Source organism: Saccopteryx leptura, chromosome 2 (genome assembly GCF_036850995.1).
Source record: "Saccopteryx leptura isolate mSacLep1 chromosome 2, mSacLep1_pri_phased_curated, whole genome shotgun sequence".
NCBI lineage: Eukaryota > Metazoa > Chordata > Mammalia > Chiroptera > Emballonuridae > Saccopteryx > Saccopteryx leptura.
The window spans coordinates 349,160,265-349,174,088 of NC_089504.1; the positions used below are offsets into that span (position 1 = coordinate 349,160,265).

At 51.5% G+C, this 13,824-nt stretch overlaps 2 protein-coding genes across 5 annotated transcripts in view; both read right to left on the bottom strand.

Moving 5' to 3' along the window:
• The window catches only part of HOXB3 (homeobox B3), a 53,341-nt gene that overhangs the window by 15,736 nt on the left and 23,781 nt on the right, over window positions 1-13,824 (bottom strand). For 3 of the 4 annotated variants that reach the window (XM_066364452.1, XM_066364457.1, XM_066364451.1), the window contains exon 2: window positions 7,161-7,338. The gene's annotated coding sequence lies outside the window, so the exon portion shown is untranslated. Of the gene's footprint in view, window positions 1-7,160; window positions 7,339-8,388; window positions 9,142-13,824 lie in introns of those variants that run through there. The other variant, XM_066364454.1, reaches the window with a different exon arrangement.
• HOXB4 (homeobox B4) lies at window positions 9,275-13,021 on the bottom strand. The gene is made up of 2 exons (XM_066364459.1): window positions 11,184-13,021; window positions 9,275-10,346 (listed from the first exon to the last, which is right to left on the bottom strand). The coding sequence occupies exons 1-2, from the start codon at window positions 11,635-11,637 to the stop codon at window positions 10,048-10,050; spliced, it is 753 nt and encodes a 250-aa protein (XP_066220556.1). The 5' UTR covers window positions 11,638-13,021; the 3' UTR covers window positions 9,275-10,047.

Sequence of the window (13,824 nt, forward strand, 5' to 3'; positions counted from 1 at the left end):
CTCCCACCTCTCCCCACTGGCTCCCACCTGTCCCCACTGGCTCCCACCTCTCCCCACTGGCTCCCACCTGTCCCAAAGAGTAACTCCTTCAGCCTCCACCCTTTGCTTCCCATTCCTCCACAACAAGCTGAGTTCAGAAGCCAATAAACACAAACAGGATTCTACCCTCTTCCTCCTCCGTTATGTCCCTCCTCCTCTCCAAAGAAGAGGTAATCCTTCTTCGTTCTCTCAGGGGTTCCAAGACTTTGGCCTAAATTCTGGAGTACTAGTTTGGGGGTGAACTTACCTTCTCCATACTTACACCCCCCTTGTCAGGTGAGAGAGAAGGAAATACTCGCCTCCCGCACTGTCTGTGTGTGTATGGGGGGGTGTATTCTCCAACATGGAAGGGTGGAGGCCTGGAGGACTTGGAGCCCGTCCCTCAGGTCTCCTCGCTGCTGCCCTCAGCCCTTCCCCCCTCCCCATGATCTCCAGCCCTCTCTAAGCTGCCTCGAGTCCGACCCCACCCCCTTTCATCCAGGCCAGGTAATGCCTCCACCCAGCCCAGCCTAGGGTCCTGTTCCTCTCCTCATCCTCCCTAAACACTTTCCAACCCAGACTTCCAAATTGGGAGGCTTCACCCACCAGCCACCCACAAACCTGCCTGGTAACAAGGAGAGGGCTCAGCACCCGCTTGGGGCAGAGTGTGGGAGCGAGCTCCTGGCTGCTCCACCACTGGGGCCTAAGCCACCACTCCTTACGGCTGATCCCATAGGAATTAGCACCTGGACACAGGGCCGCTCTAATTTTCCTGCTCAGAGGTTTACACTAGAACAGGGAGAGTTAAATGTCACAGATAATAGTGACAGCTATAAAAGTCAGCTGGCCCAGCTCCAGCCCAGGAAGAAAAAGCCAGCAGCCTGGACCAGACTTGGCAAAGGTTCTGGCTCTCTGCCCCCCATTGATCACAACTTTAGGGTGCAGCATAACATGTCCCCTGAAAGCACCTCTACCCTTTCTCTTGACCAGCAAACTGTTTGCTGATGGGAAGGAATTGCGACCCCCATATGAAAACCTAGGGGAGGTTTCTCCCCCTCCCAATCTATACTGGTTTCTTCCTCTTGGAATGGGGGCTTATGGAGAGGATCACACTTCAACTTTCTGGGATCACCTGATTCCTGGAACATTTCTTAAAAAAAAAAAAAAAAAAAACCCAAAAAACAAACAAACAAAAACAACTTGGAGAACTTCTCCCTGCTTCAGCCGCAAACACATAGTCCCTTACTGCTGAGGAAACTTTCTTTGTTTCAGGAGGTCGAAGGAAGGCTACTGGGGTGTGAATTCATTTCCTTGTTTTGTTAGCCAGGAGGGTGGGGAGCCAACGCTTTCAGCTTCTCTCCCTGCCCTTCACCCTCTGCCTTCACTGCCTCCCCCAGTTTGGGCAGTTCCTTCTCCACCCTAAGTGCCCTGCCACACACATCAGTCCTATGGGTTAAGCTTTAAAACGATAGCTGAATCTCTGCAGCCCCCTACCAATTGCACAGGACTTGGATTTGGTCCCCATCGATTCCAAAAGCCTTTGCCTTCCACTCCAGTCATTTCTTCCCCTGCCTCCACCTCTCCTGCCCCGGCTCTGTCTGCCTGCAGAGTGGGGTCTTCCCCCTGGCAGGACCGGCGCCCCAACTCTGGAGGAGAACCGCTGACAGCGGACGCCCGGTCTGCTGCTGGGGGAATGTGGGCTCTACCAGGCTCACAAATATCATTTTTATATTAGGTCATGGTCTTTGAATGGGTTTATATGCCAATGAGGCATTTCTGGTTTACCAAATTTATACAAATCTCGCTTTAATTGATAATCACGGATGCTGTAATTTAAGACCTCCAGCTATAGAGCTTTCATATTAACTGCTGATATATTACTGTAAATTGTCTGAAATAACCAACTCCTGGGAGCGGAGCAGAGCGGGAGGAAGTGCCTCGGAGAGCGACTCTCTCCCGGCTGCAGAAATAGCCCAGCTTCCACATCATTTTCCTTCCATGAGAAATGATTTATCGAAGACACGGCCATAAACAACACAACTCGCTCACAAACACACGCAGACGCACACACACGCGCGCGCACACACACACACAATGGCTGGCATGCTGGCCGAGAAGCTGACACCCATATTGCTATAAATCAAGAAAAAGGTTGGAGGAGAGGGAGAGGGAGAGAGAGAGAGAGAGGAGAGGAATATTCCTAAAATCTCTATGCAATGCCTCAATGGGTATAAACACACAGAGCACCGTGTGAAGAGAAATGGCAGGAAATGAAGATGGCTATTTGTCACAGTTTACGACAATAACATTAATAACAAACAATAAATTTACATGGACATATAAGACGCGGTAGGTAGTGAGAAATCCCTTCTACTTACAATACCCCAGCCCGCGGTGTGGCTCCGGCTGCGGGGCTGTTTTATTGCTGCCTCCCTCTCTTTTTCTCTCTCTCCCTCTCTCTCCCCCTCTCTCTTTTTTTTTCTCAGGGTACAGGCTTGTTTTTCAAAGGACAGTTGAATTGCACGTCAGAAACAGGGAGACCGAGCCTGCGATTTTCCTGACGAATACATATCTATTCTGCAACCTCGGCATTAATTATTTAATGAATCACGTGACCAGGAGGGGGAAGGGGGTCTTTCGATTTCAGGCTCAAAGGACCACTATGACCTTCCCCTTCAGGAGGAGAAATTTTCCTGCAAAATTGGTCCCCCCCCAACCCACCAATGGAATAGTAGCAAGTTCTCCGTCTCTCTCAGATTCCCATCTCCTACTCTATCTACAGCTCCCTAACCACCCCCACCCCGACACACTTACCTACAGCCCACCTCTCCTCTCTCTCTTCTCCTCCTGCTTCTGCTTAGTTTGTGGAGGTGCAGAAATAGTCTGCAGGGGCGTCTGGGGTGGGGGTGGGGTGGGCGCGAGCCCTTCTCCAAGCCCCTGGATTTCTCAGCTTCCAGCTCTTCCCTCTGCACCCTTTAAGATTTAGATTCCTCCCAACCCCATTCTCTCCCTTACTCCTAGGATACTGACTTTAGTGGGACCCACTCCCTCTCGTCCTAAATAATCAACAAAATTTCTAAAGGGGCCAGCTTCAAAAGAAACACTTCATAAGTCCACATTATATATGTATAAAGAATGGGACTTCTGGTTTTAATTCTCTTTTTAATCTTTTGTGGTACCTTTTGAAGGGGCAGAAAAGGGACAGGAGGAACAGGCGACCCTGGGACTTCCAGAGTTGAGAATAACCACAATAAGGACTATTTTCGTTTGTGGTTACTCTTATAGGGAACCAAATTCTACTCACTGACTGAGAATATGTCTAGAGACAAAGACCCGGACTAAGGTTTCTTCTACACAAAAGAAGTGGCCTCTCAGCCTCTCTCTACCTATGTCACACCCTGTCTCAGTGCCCTCATCCCCAACTTCAGTGCAGACAGCTGGAGATTTAAACTGGAGGGGGGCGGTAGCAAAAAGGAAGAAAGAGGTTTTGAAGTCGGTCTGGCAGCCCCAGTCCCTATTTTTCAGATGTTAGTACCCCAAGCTTCCACTCGACAGACAATGGAGACTAGTCAGTGGGGAAAAGAAGGGAGAGATGTTGCATATGAAAGAATTGAACACTGGGGATGACAGGAGAAATCTACTCCCTAGGCCTAGAGGGAGAAACGTACCCGGACGCCTTCATCTCAGATATAAACAAAACAAAACATCCCCAAATCTTCACATACAGCTCAACCCCAGAGTGAGCAGAGCAGTTCCAACCAGAAGTGGAGCTCTTGGCTACGGTGTGGGGTGGAGGCGCAATGGGGAGCGGAAAAGACATTCCTGAAGAATCCCCTCGCTGCACATTCCCAGCCTTATCTTCAGCAGCTCTGGGGGCAGCCAGGCCACAGCCGCCTGGGGCAGGCGGACAGGGGAGGAACAAATGCGGTTTAGGGTAGGGAAGCTTGGGGCTTCCCCTTTTGATTTGTTTGGAGGAGTCTGAACCAAAAGCAGCTCGGTAGGGAGAAGGCTGAGGACTCAAATGGTTTAGCAACCCCCAAAGCAACAGCCACCCTGGTGTGGGTCTCCGTAGGGTTCAGTTGTGGCGGTATCGAGGCCCCTGCAGAAGGCACTGGGCCGGCCTGACCTCCTTGGAATCCCGCGCCCGAGGCTCGGGTGGGGCGCCGACAGGGCTCAGACTCTGTAGGGGAGCGATCGGCTTTGATTGTCCAGATACAAAACACAGACTGGTATTGAATTCAGCCTGCTCCTGCCGACGTGGGCCCTGAGCCCGGCTCCAGCAACTCCCTGAGAGGTCCTGACCACAAAGCCATTAAAATGCCCCCCCCAAAGAAAACTCCCCACTAAAGTCTAAAAGAAAAATACGAGCGAGCCAGAGAGAAGATATAATGTGTTAGAGCTTGGAAAGGCAGCAACCTCTGAAACAGAAATTATTTTTAAGAACAAGAACTGCAAACTAACACGAAGGCATGCCGGGCAGGTTCTGTTAAAATGCCCACACTTTTCGGATCCTGGGAATGTCCGTGTTCAAATAAACAAGCGCCAAGCGCGAGCTGAGCGCTTTCTTGCTGCAGATAAAGCGAACGTTTATACTGTGAGAAAGGCGAGATTGATTTACGAATCTGAACGCGCCGGTTTTATGGCTGATCACAAATCCGTCAGCGCTCAACTCACGCTGGGAAACTTCCCCACTCCGTTTTCCAACCAGACTTCCTCCCAGGCTGCTTCCCAGAGAGACCCACCACGGGGTGCTGTGGCTGTCCCAGTCTGCCCAGGCCGGTAGAAGTGGGAGGAAGATGGGGAGGACCGGAGACTTGGAGGGTAGGAGAGGTAAGAGATCAGGAGGACTAGGGATAGCCGCTAGCATCGTAGAACGGAAGCCCAATGGGCTAGGGAGCCCTAGGCAGTGCTCAGCTCGGCAAAAGTTGTGGCCCTAGGAGTTAGAAAGAAAGACCTCCAAGTTCCCAACCCTCCTTTTCCATTGTTTTACTCCTCCTTCCCATTGGTGAACCCCTAATTCACATGGCCAGAGAGTAGCTTGTAAAGTCCCAGGTGACTAGCTCTGTTTCCTTGGCCTACAGAGCTCCCATAATTGGCCATCTGACCTTATGAGTAATGGGTGCACATCTCCCTTGAGCCCCGAATATTTTCAGTCCAGGAGCAGCCCAGCTCACCTTTCTGCTCATTCCCTTTTCTTCCTGAGGCCTCCACTCCCTGCACTTAGGTCATCAGGGACAAAGAGAAGGATACCAACTAACTCTAGTTATTTCTTGCCTGCGACCTGAGTCTCTAAGTTACAACAGACAATTTACAAAATGCAAACCAACACCAGACATCCCAGCAAGGTCTGTCTCTCCTAGTCTTTAACCCAAAGGAAGCATTTCTTCTTCCCAGCTGGAGTCTTCATCTCTCTCTCTCTCTCTCTCTCTCTCCATCTCTCTCCTGGGAGGACGGCTGTTAATGTGGATTTTAAAGATACAGCCAGCAGAATACAGATTTGGAAAGGCTCTGTGCTCAGAGTTCACATCTTAGAAAATCTCCACTCATCCTGAAAACAAAAAGTTGCTAGGAACTTTGGTTAACATGGCAGAGCTGTCCCTGGCAGTGGTCAGAAAAGTCTGCACGGACCCTCCTTCCGTCTCTCCTGCTCCTTTGGTGGGGAGGTGCTCCCTGGGCTCCCTGACTCACTGGGGTGGGACTGGGAATAAGGGAAAGAGGGGGAAAGTAATGATAGAAATAGCTCCCCAAACAAAGGAACTACAGAAAAATGGGTTGAGAGGTTGTGGATTTGGATCGCTGCAGACTTTGAGACACAGTATCCCCCAAGGAACTATTCGAGTGGGGAGCCTTCTCTCTCCTTGGGACCCAGGGGCTTGTTCCCCCAGCCCAGCCCTCTGAAGCCTTGTGGACCTCTCCTACCACTTCCCTTTGTCTGTCTTCCCTCCGCTCCCTCCGCGGGGGAGGGGGCTGGAGCCTGGCTGAGGGAAGGACTCTGTGCAGAGCCAGACCAGCACCCTCTCTCCTCCCTGGCTCTACCCAAGCTAACAACCTTATCCCCTTCCTCCCCAATAAACAGTAATAGAAAACAATCCAGAAATTCCAAAATAGCAAAGAAGAGGTTGAAGGGTTAGAGGAGACTGAACAGGGACACACAACAGTCCAAGGACCACTCCCAGTGGAGGTGTGACTTTCCCTCCTGGGCAGGACGCAAGAGCCAGCACAATGTCCAGTCTCAGAGAGGTCAAGGGGCTTCCGAGGTCATTTTGTGGTTCTAATACTGAGCTAATCGCCTAGAAAACGTGGCCTTTCCATGAACTCTCTCTGCTGCCAGTCTCCTGCCTCCAAACTCTTAGTGAGCCGCAGGGAGAAAGGGCCAGCACTTTCAGGTCCGGGGAAGAACCCACTGGCTTGCTCGCCCTCAGAAGCAGGCCCCCCCATCAGGGGGAGGCAGGCCCCCCCCACACCAAGGAAGCAAAAGCAAGTCAAACCAGACATGAGCCTCCAGGAATAAGGGAGGAGGACTGAATTGAAGAGGAAGATTCCTGCTTCAAGGAACCTTGCCTGTGAATGGAGCAGTTTTCTGCTCCAGAGAATTGTGAATATTTGTCTAAAATCTCAACCTAGATACACACAAAAAGAAAGACATCCACCTATATCCTGCTCCAAGTCTGGGGCATTCCATTCAAGAAGTACATTGCATTTTTCCAGGAGGTGCAAGTGACAACATCTCACCGGTAAACAGACATCTATGACACGAGGAGCCCCCAGTGTAGACAAGCGAAGTCATGGAACACACAGGCCACATGTGCACGTCGCTATGCACACACACAGGCACACAGGCTAGGGCTCCACAGGCCCACTTGCATTTTTCCAAAACCAGGAAAGCACTTCTGAGTTGCCTCACAAACAACCTTCTCGGGGCTCTTCAGGGGTTCTGACACCTCAGTGCCCAGTTCAAACACTCTCCAGGTGTCAGGCCTCTCTCTCTCACCCAAGCATCCGTCATCATAAAAAGCCCCAAACCTGACCAAGCGTTCACCATAAAAACCCTGCCAAGATAGGGGTTTCTTCTTTCCCTTGTTTTAAAAAAAAAACTCAAACAATTTTTTAAAAAATGCCAGCCCAGGAAGCGGCTTTGTTACCTTTGCGCCTCTCGCCTCCTCTTGCCTGAACTCCTCGCATCCCGCTCATGATGAAGGGCTTCTTCCAAACTGAGAGAAAAAAGTTTTCAACTTTACGGTTCCAAAATTTTTCCCCCTCGCAGATCTGGGAGAGATGGCTAACACTTTTTTCCCCCAACAGCCGGTCTGCAGAGATTTGCTGTTGAATAATAACAAAGGAGAGAGGATACGTATTTAAAGAAAAGAAGTGATTAATGGTTTTCTGTATAATTCTCACATTTTTCTTAGCTCTTGTCTACACAGAATGGCTGTGAACTTTAAGCTCCATAGAAATCTTTTTTTATTCTATTCATACCTTCCACGGAGCAGCTTTGATTTGGTTCTATAGAGGCATTCCTGGGGGGGGGGGCACATATGCTTTTTAAGAACTATTTTCCCCCTCTGCTAAGGGCGGTCTCATCCTCTGGCAGCTAAACGTCTAAACATCACACCGCGATTGACCAAAACAAAGCCGGCTGCTCTCATCTTCCAGGTCTGGGTGATTTTTTTTTTTTTTATGAATCTCCATGCAGCATTTAAACAGGCAGGTCAACCTCAGTGCTAGGGACATTGGCCCCCCATCTGTACCTTGGTCCTACCCAACCTCAAACTCACAGGTGCTGCAAACCAGGGAATACAATAAAGAAATAACAATAGAATGTGTGAGTGAAATCAGCTATTTTTATTTTCTGAAGGGAGATGGGACCAAAAAAAACTCCCAAAACAAAACACTTTTAATTGCATATGCTCTCCCAAGCCTGGAGCTTTCTGGAGGCAGGTAGCTGTGCCCTGAGCCACTACAGGACCAGAGGTCCCAGGCTGGAGGCCCCAGACCTTAGAGCTTCTCTTGGGTACTGCACAAAAGCTGCCCAGGCTTACCAGAGTTTCTGAGGGTAACCTGCACCCCTTCCCCTTCCCCCACTTCATTCTAGGGGTGACTGGGACCTCGGAGACAGAAAGCTATTTGGTCCCCAGTCGTACTTTCGATACTTTCTATAAGAAAGAAAATGAAAATTAATACAGGAGCAGGGCTTCACAAAAGAGGCCATTTGTCTTCTTGATTATCTATTTGCTTGTCAGAGTTTGAGCTATGGCACCGGCTAGATCCTTTGTAATATAAAAATACTCTGAAAACCTGCAAACACCCAGAAACATCTGTGCAAAAAATTAGACTCATTAAAGCCTTAAACACCTCAGAGGAAAACGATACCTTCTTATGCGGGAGGAAAGAGGCCGGCCTCACGGAATCCTCTCTCGAACTTTAATAAGCAAAGAGCCGTCTGTCTAGAAGGAGACAGCTTAACCGCATTTTATTTGCTTATGACAAATAAATCATGATATGAAAGGCTTTGCCGTACTTAAGCCTCTTGTGTCCTACAATGAAACATTTTCCCCCCATTAGGGATTGGAGTCAGTCCTCCCAGTCCTCTCCATCCATTTTTTTTGGACAGAAAAAAAATTAAAGCCCCAAATAACACACCCACCCCAAAAGGAAAACAAACCAGCTACCACAATTTGGAGTCCTCAGAGATAGAAATTCCCATCGGACCCTTTGAAAAAAAAAAATCCTCTACCCCTTACAATGTGAGTCTGAATGGACTGGGGTACTTATAGAGGCTAGGTGGCATATGTCTGTATCTTTAGATCAAGGCTTCAACAAAAACACGCTGTGCTGGTCAAAGAAACCACACATTTATTTCTATTGTCACTCTGTACAGGACACAAATTTTCACTCCAACGAAGGGTTCTAGACTCAGGCAGCCCCAGGACTAGGAAGGGGGCCTGGTTTGGAATGTCAGGAAGAGGATAGGAGAGAGGACACACACAACACAAAATAATAATTAATAATAATAATAATCAATGCAACAATGATAAACTATGGGAGAGGTCTCTGTAACATCATCTCCCAGACTGGGAGGGGTGCAACATTTTATTTCCTAGTTTCACATTCAATTTCAGTCTAGGAGAGCGAGCCTCCTCTGTACAACTCTAGATTGGCGAGAAGGGTTGTGCCCCAGCTCTCAGAATTCAACTGGCCCCTCACCCTGCCAGGAACGACTTGACCTTCCAGAGGAAGGCTCTCCTGGGTCTCTGGGTTTCTTTTTTTTTTTCTTGGACTCAATTGCCCTGTCCGCTCCTGCGTTTCCAAGGCCGCCAAGCCTCCACTTGTCCCCTTCCTGCTGCCCCCATCCGGGCCCCCGCAGTGGAAGCGGGTGAGCAGTCAGTGTCCCCGAGAAAGGGCATGGAGGGAGAAGAGGTTTTATGTGTGTGTTTGTTACCGTGGCCCAAACACTGCGCTATCTGGCAATCAGAGGGTGCTTTCGCTGGGTGTCAGGAATGGGGGACAAAGAAAGAAAATCCAGGCTGTCTTCCAGCAGAGGCAGCAGCAGAGGCGGCGGCGGCCCGGCCGGGCCTCATTTGTTAGCCGGGTGTCGAGGTAATGGTCGCCACCGAGGCCCGTCTTCTCCTCAGCAGAGTAAACAAGACAGATGGGCCTGGGCCTGGCGTGATTAAAGATGAAACGTGGATCCATCTTCGCCAAAGCTGAAAACAAGGAGTGCAACATCCTCCTATTTCTGTTTCCGTTTTTTTCTTCCTTCCTTCTTCTTGTTTTTTAAGGAAGAAAGCAAGAGACTTGAGCTTTGCTTCTGGGGGGCCTCGCCAGGCTCCCTATTGTCGTTTCTATAAATAAAGCTTCCCCTCCCCCTTCTCTGCATTTATTCGTGTAAATAGATAAAGTGGGGGTGGCAGGAAGGCCTTTCCGGGCCCAGGCCCCAGGCCCCCCTCCCGCCTCTCGCCCCCACCCGGTATGTTCCCGGCGCTCGCCACCCTCCCACGCCCCAGGTTCACGGCTCCCGCGCTGGGACCACTAGAGCGCGGGGGGCCCTCCGTTGGGCCGGCCCGGGGGCCCTCCGGCTGCACCAGCGGTGCCACCGGAGCGGATCTTGGTGTTGGGCAACTTGTGGTCTTTTTTCCACTTCATACGCCGGTTCTGGAACCAGATCTTGATCTGGCGCTCGGAGAGGCAGAGCGAGTGGGCGATCTCTACCCTCCGGCGCCGCGTCAGGTAGCGGTTGTAGTGAAATTCCTTCTCCAGCTCCAGGACCTGCTGGCGAGTGTAGGCGGTCCGAGAGCGCTTGGGCTCCCCGCCGGTGTAATTGGGGTTTACTGGACACACACAGAGAGAAGGAGAAAGAGAAAGTTTTATTGCTCCGAGTGGGAGGAGGGAGAGCCCTTTCTTCCAGCTATCACAGTATCTCCTCCCTCCCTCCCTCCTCCGCCACCTCTTCTTCCTGGAGAAGGGGTAAGGTGGAGAGAAAGAAAGAAAGCGGGGCCCCAGTAAGAAAGAGAACTCGGAGTTCTGGGGAGTGTTATCTCAATGTTGTTTGGGGGTGTATGGGGGGTGGTGGAGTGAGAGATCTTCACAAGGTTTTAATCGTCCCTCTCCCGCCTTGGCCTGAGGCCCGGGGTGGGCGAATAAGGGGTGAAAGGGGAGGGGGCTTCCCCAAACCTTTCTTCTGTTAGTCCCCACCCTCTTTGCTCAGATTCCAAACAGTGCCTGCCCCAGGAAAAACTTTTGCCTACTTCTTGAGCCAAGGAGCCAGACTAGAGGAAAGAAAGGGAAAAAAATAAATAGTGGGAGATGACCCAACTCTCTGCTTAAATACAGATGACCTCCCCCTCCTTCTCCCCAACCTCCCACCCCCCTCCCCAACTTCCAACTTCACTGAGACTGCAAGTCCCTGGCGAAAAAGTCGCTGGTGAGAATGGCAAAGAGGATGGGGAACCGACTTCAAAGGCGCAGGGCCCACCAGGCCATAAAAATTTATGGGGGATGTAATTATGTAGCTCTGAAAACAGGCGACCGTAAATCTCCGCAATGGCGAGTTTATAGCGGGGACAATTGGCTTCCCCTAGCTTTCCCCTGCCTCCCCCCACACCTCTGAGGTCCCTTTGGTGTAAAGCGCCTGGGGTGGGAGGGGGAAGGGGTGCCCACGCACTCACCCGTGCTCACGTGAACTTTGCGCATCCAGGGGTAGACGACGGGCTCTTTGCACGCGGAGTGGGACGGGCTGGGGTGCAGGGGGTTCTGGGCGCAGGGAGGCGGCGGGGGGCTGCTGCTGACCGCCTCGCAGCGCTGGCCGGGCTCCGGGAGGAGGGCCCCGGAGGGTGGCGGCACGGGAGCCCGAGGGGACAGCCCGGGCGGGGGCGGGGGCGGCGGCGGCGGCGGCGGCGGCGGGGGCCCGGGGTCCCGGCAGGCCGCGTAGCGCTGCACGGTGCACGCCGCGCGCCGCCCGAAGCCCGCCTCCGGCTGGAAGCTGCTCTCTCGCCTCTGGCCGCCGGCGTAGTACCCCGGCGAGTGGTCGCTGGGCAGGTAATCGCTCTGTGAATATTCCTCGCACGGAGGGAACTTGGGGTCGACATAGTTTGAGTTGATCAAAAAAGAACTCATAGCCATTAATTTCTGAGAATTGCCCACAAAATATACTAAAATTTATTCCGACCCCTGACTCGTTTTCCTGTTTCCGAAAGCCCTCCTACTTACTGTCAAGTGAACAAAGTTAGGAGCCCACGTGATCCTGGGAGCCAATGGCCGCCCCGCCTGCGATTCCCGGATAAGGAAATCTGCTCGCCCGGACCCTACTCCAGCCAAAGAGGTTTATTTCCCCTTCTCCTCTCCCCCCTCCTCTCCCACCCACCTCCCCAGCCACCACCAGCCTTCACTGAGGCTCCTGCGGGGCGCCCGCCTCCGCGCCTGGCTCTCTGCGCGACCGGAGGGAGCGAGCAGGTCGCCAACGGAGGGCCTGGTGGGTCCCCGGGCGGAGCAGGATCCCCGGGTCCCCGCAGAAGTTGGGGCTCTCGGGGTAGCCCCTGCTGTCCTGCCTCACCTCCGCCCCGCACGCTCCGCCTTCCGCAGGCCTCCAGCCCTTCCTCCCGAGGGGAGGGAGTCCACGCACCCTGCCTCTGCGCGGGGAGTGAAGTGAGAGGCGGACCGGGGGCTTCGCCTAGAGAGGGGAACCCACTTCGGGGCGAGAGGCACCGAGCGTGGGGCTTTTCTCCGCAGCCGTATGGGGAGGGGTAGGGAGTGAGAGAGGAGGCGTCGGGGGCAAGCAGGCGGGGGCATGGAAGGACTTGTCAGAGATGAATGGAACCGCGAGCGGATCGATAGGAAATTCATGCACTAATTCGGGGAGACCTCGCCTTCCAAATCGCATTTAGCTGCGCTATTAGTTTGGCTTTGTCAGTCCGTCCGTCTGTTTTCCTCTCCTATCCACTCCTCTCCCTACTCCACACGGCCCAACTGGGAGAAACGACTTGGTCGCCCACACTGAACACGACACTGGAATAAAAAACCTACAACTTTTGAGAGCACGTTGAATAGCTATTTGCTAATTCCAGAACCATCGGAGCAATCCTAACCAAGGGGTGGAGACGTTCTAATTGCCACTAATGCCACCGCCTCCACAGTGAACAGAAATCTCACATCCTTGTGATTCTAGGGATTGGAACCCAGGAGGTGACCCCCGCTCACAATAACACCCCTTGGCAATCGCGTATTTCCAGTGCATTTTGTTTCTGAACCCAAACGGAAAGGCGACCTCAGCATCCGTTTGAAAAGCTAATTTCCTTTGCCTTTGCACACTGAAAACCAGTCATTTTTTTCCGGATTTTCAGTAAAGCTTCCTTGAACCCAGAATAGAGAATAGGTGGGTTTGAGGGAGAAGATAAAATAAAAACACCACCAACATTAACCTATTAAGAGAAGTGAAAAGGGGCCCAGGCTCCCAGGGGCAGACTGGGGGGGATATTTCAGGTAGATGATTCCTCCCTGTCTCTAACCAGTTAGGGGAGGAAAAGAAAAAAGAAGAAGGAAGGAGTCTTCGCGTGTTCAGTCACCGCTTGGTCCTCATTTAGAAAAAAAAAATTTTTTTCTTCAGGGGGGGAAATGAGCGGAGTGTTTATGTCAACTACATATTCCCCTAGATACGAATTTGTGACCACAAAATTTCTTACACAAATTCGGATCTACAGGGTATATACAGAAGACAGACAGATCTTCTTGGCCCAGAAAATTTCCAGTTCTCCTACTTTCCGCGTGTTCTTCGTTTGGGGTGTGGTTTGAGTGCTTTGATTTTATTTCGTTTTGTTCTGATTTTGAGTTCTGGGAACAGGAGAAGGCACTGCGGGTCCATCCTCAGGATTACAAGGTTTTCAATTCTTTCTCTTCTACTAGAAAGAACTAGAAGGAGCTGGTCCCGGAAAGAGACGCGAACCTCGCAGCCGCTGCGCAACTCTCGGCGGTGGCGCATGAATTATGAGATGTAAACATTAGCTAAACACAAAAGGAGGAAGGGTCATCCTGAGGCTGCGGCAAGTCAGAATCAGACCCTTCTGGGTGCCCTCGCGCCCCTCCCATCCCCCCAGGACTTTTTTAAAAAAGAAAAACAAAACCCCAATGGGCTCCTCCAGTGACCCTTGCAGCCTTTAGTTTGCGATCAAACGAATAAATAGATATTTTTCAAGGCGCCTCTTAGCAAAAGGAGGGGGGAAAGGCGGCTGGGTGTGAAGGGGGTGTCATAAAAGTCCTTTTGGAAAAATTCAATGGTAAAACGAGGGAGAAACAGCTGTAAAGAAAAATGCTGGG

Coding starts and splice junctions, on each gene's coding strand:
- HOXB4 (XM_066364459.1), bottom strand. CDS start 11,637: ATGGCTATGAGTTCTTTTTTGATCAACTCAAACTATGTCGACCCCAAG. Junction 10,347..11,183: donor CAAAGTTCACGTGAGCACGG/GTGAGTGCGTGG, acceptor GTGTGTGTCCAG/TAAACCCCAATTACACCGGC.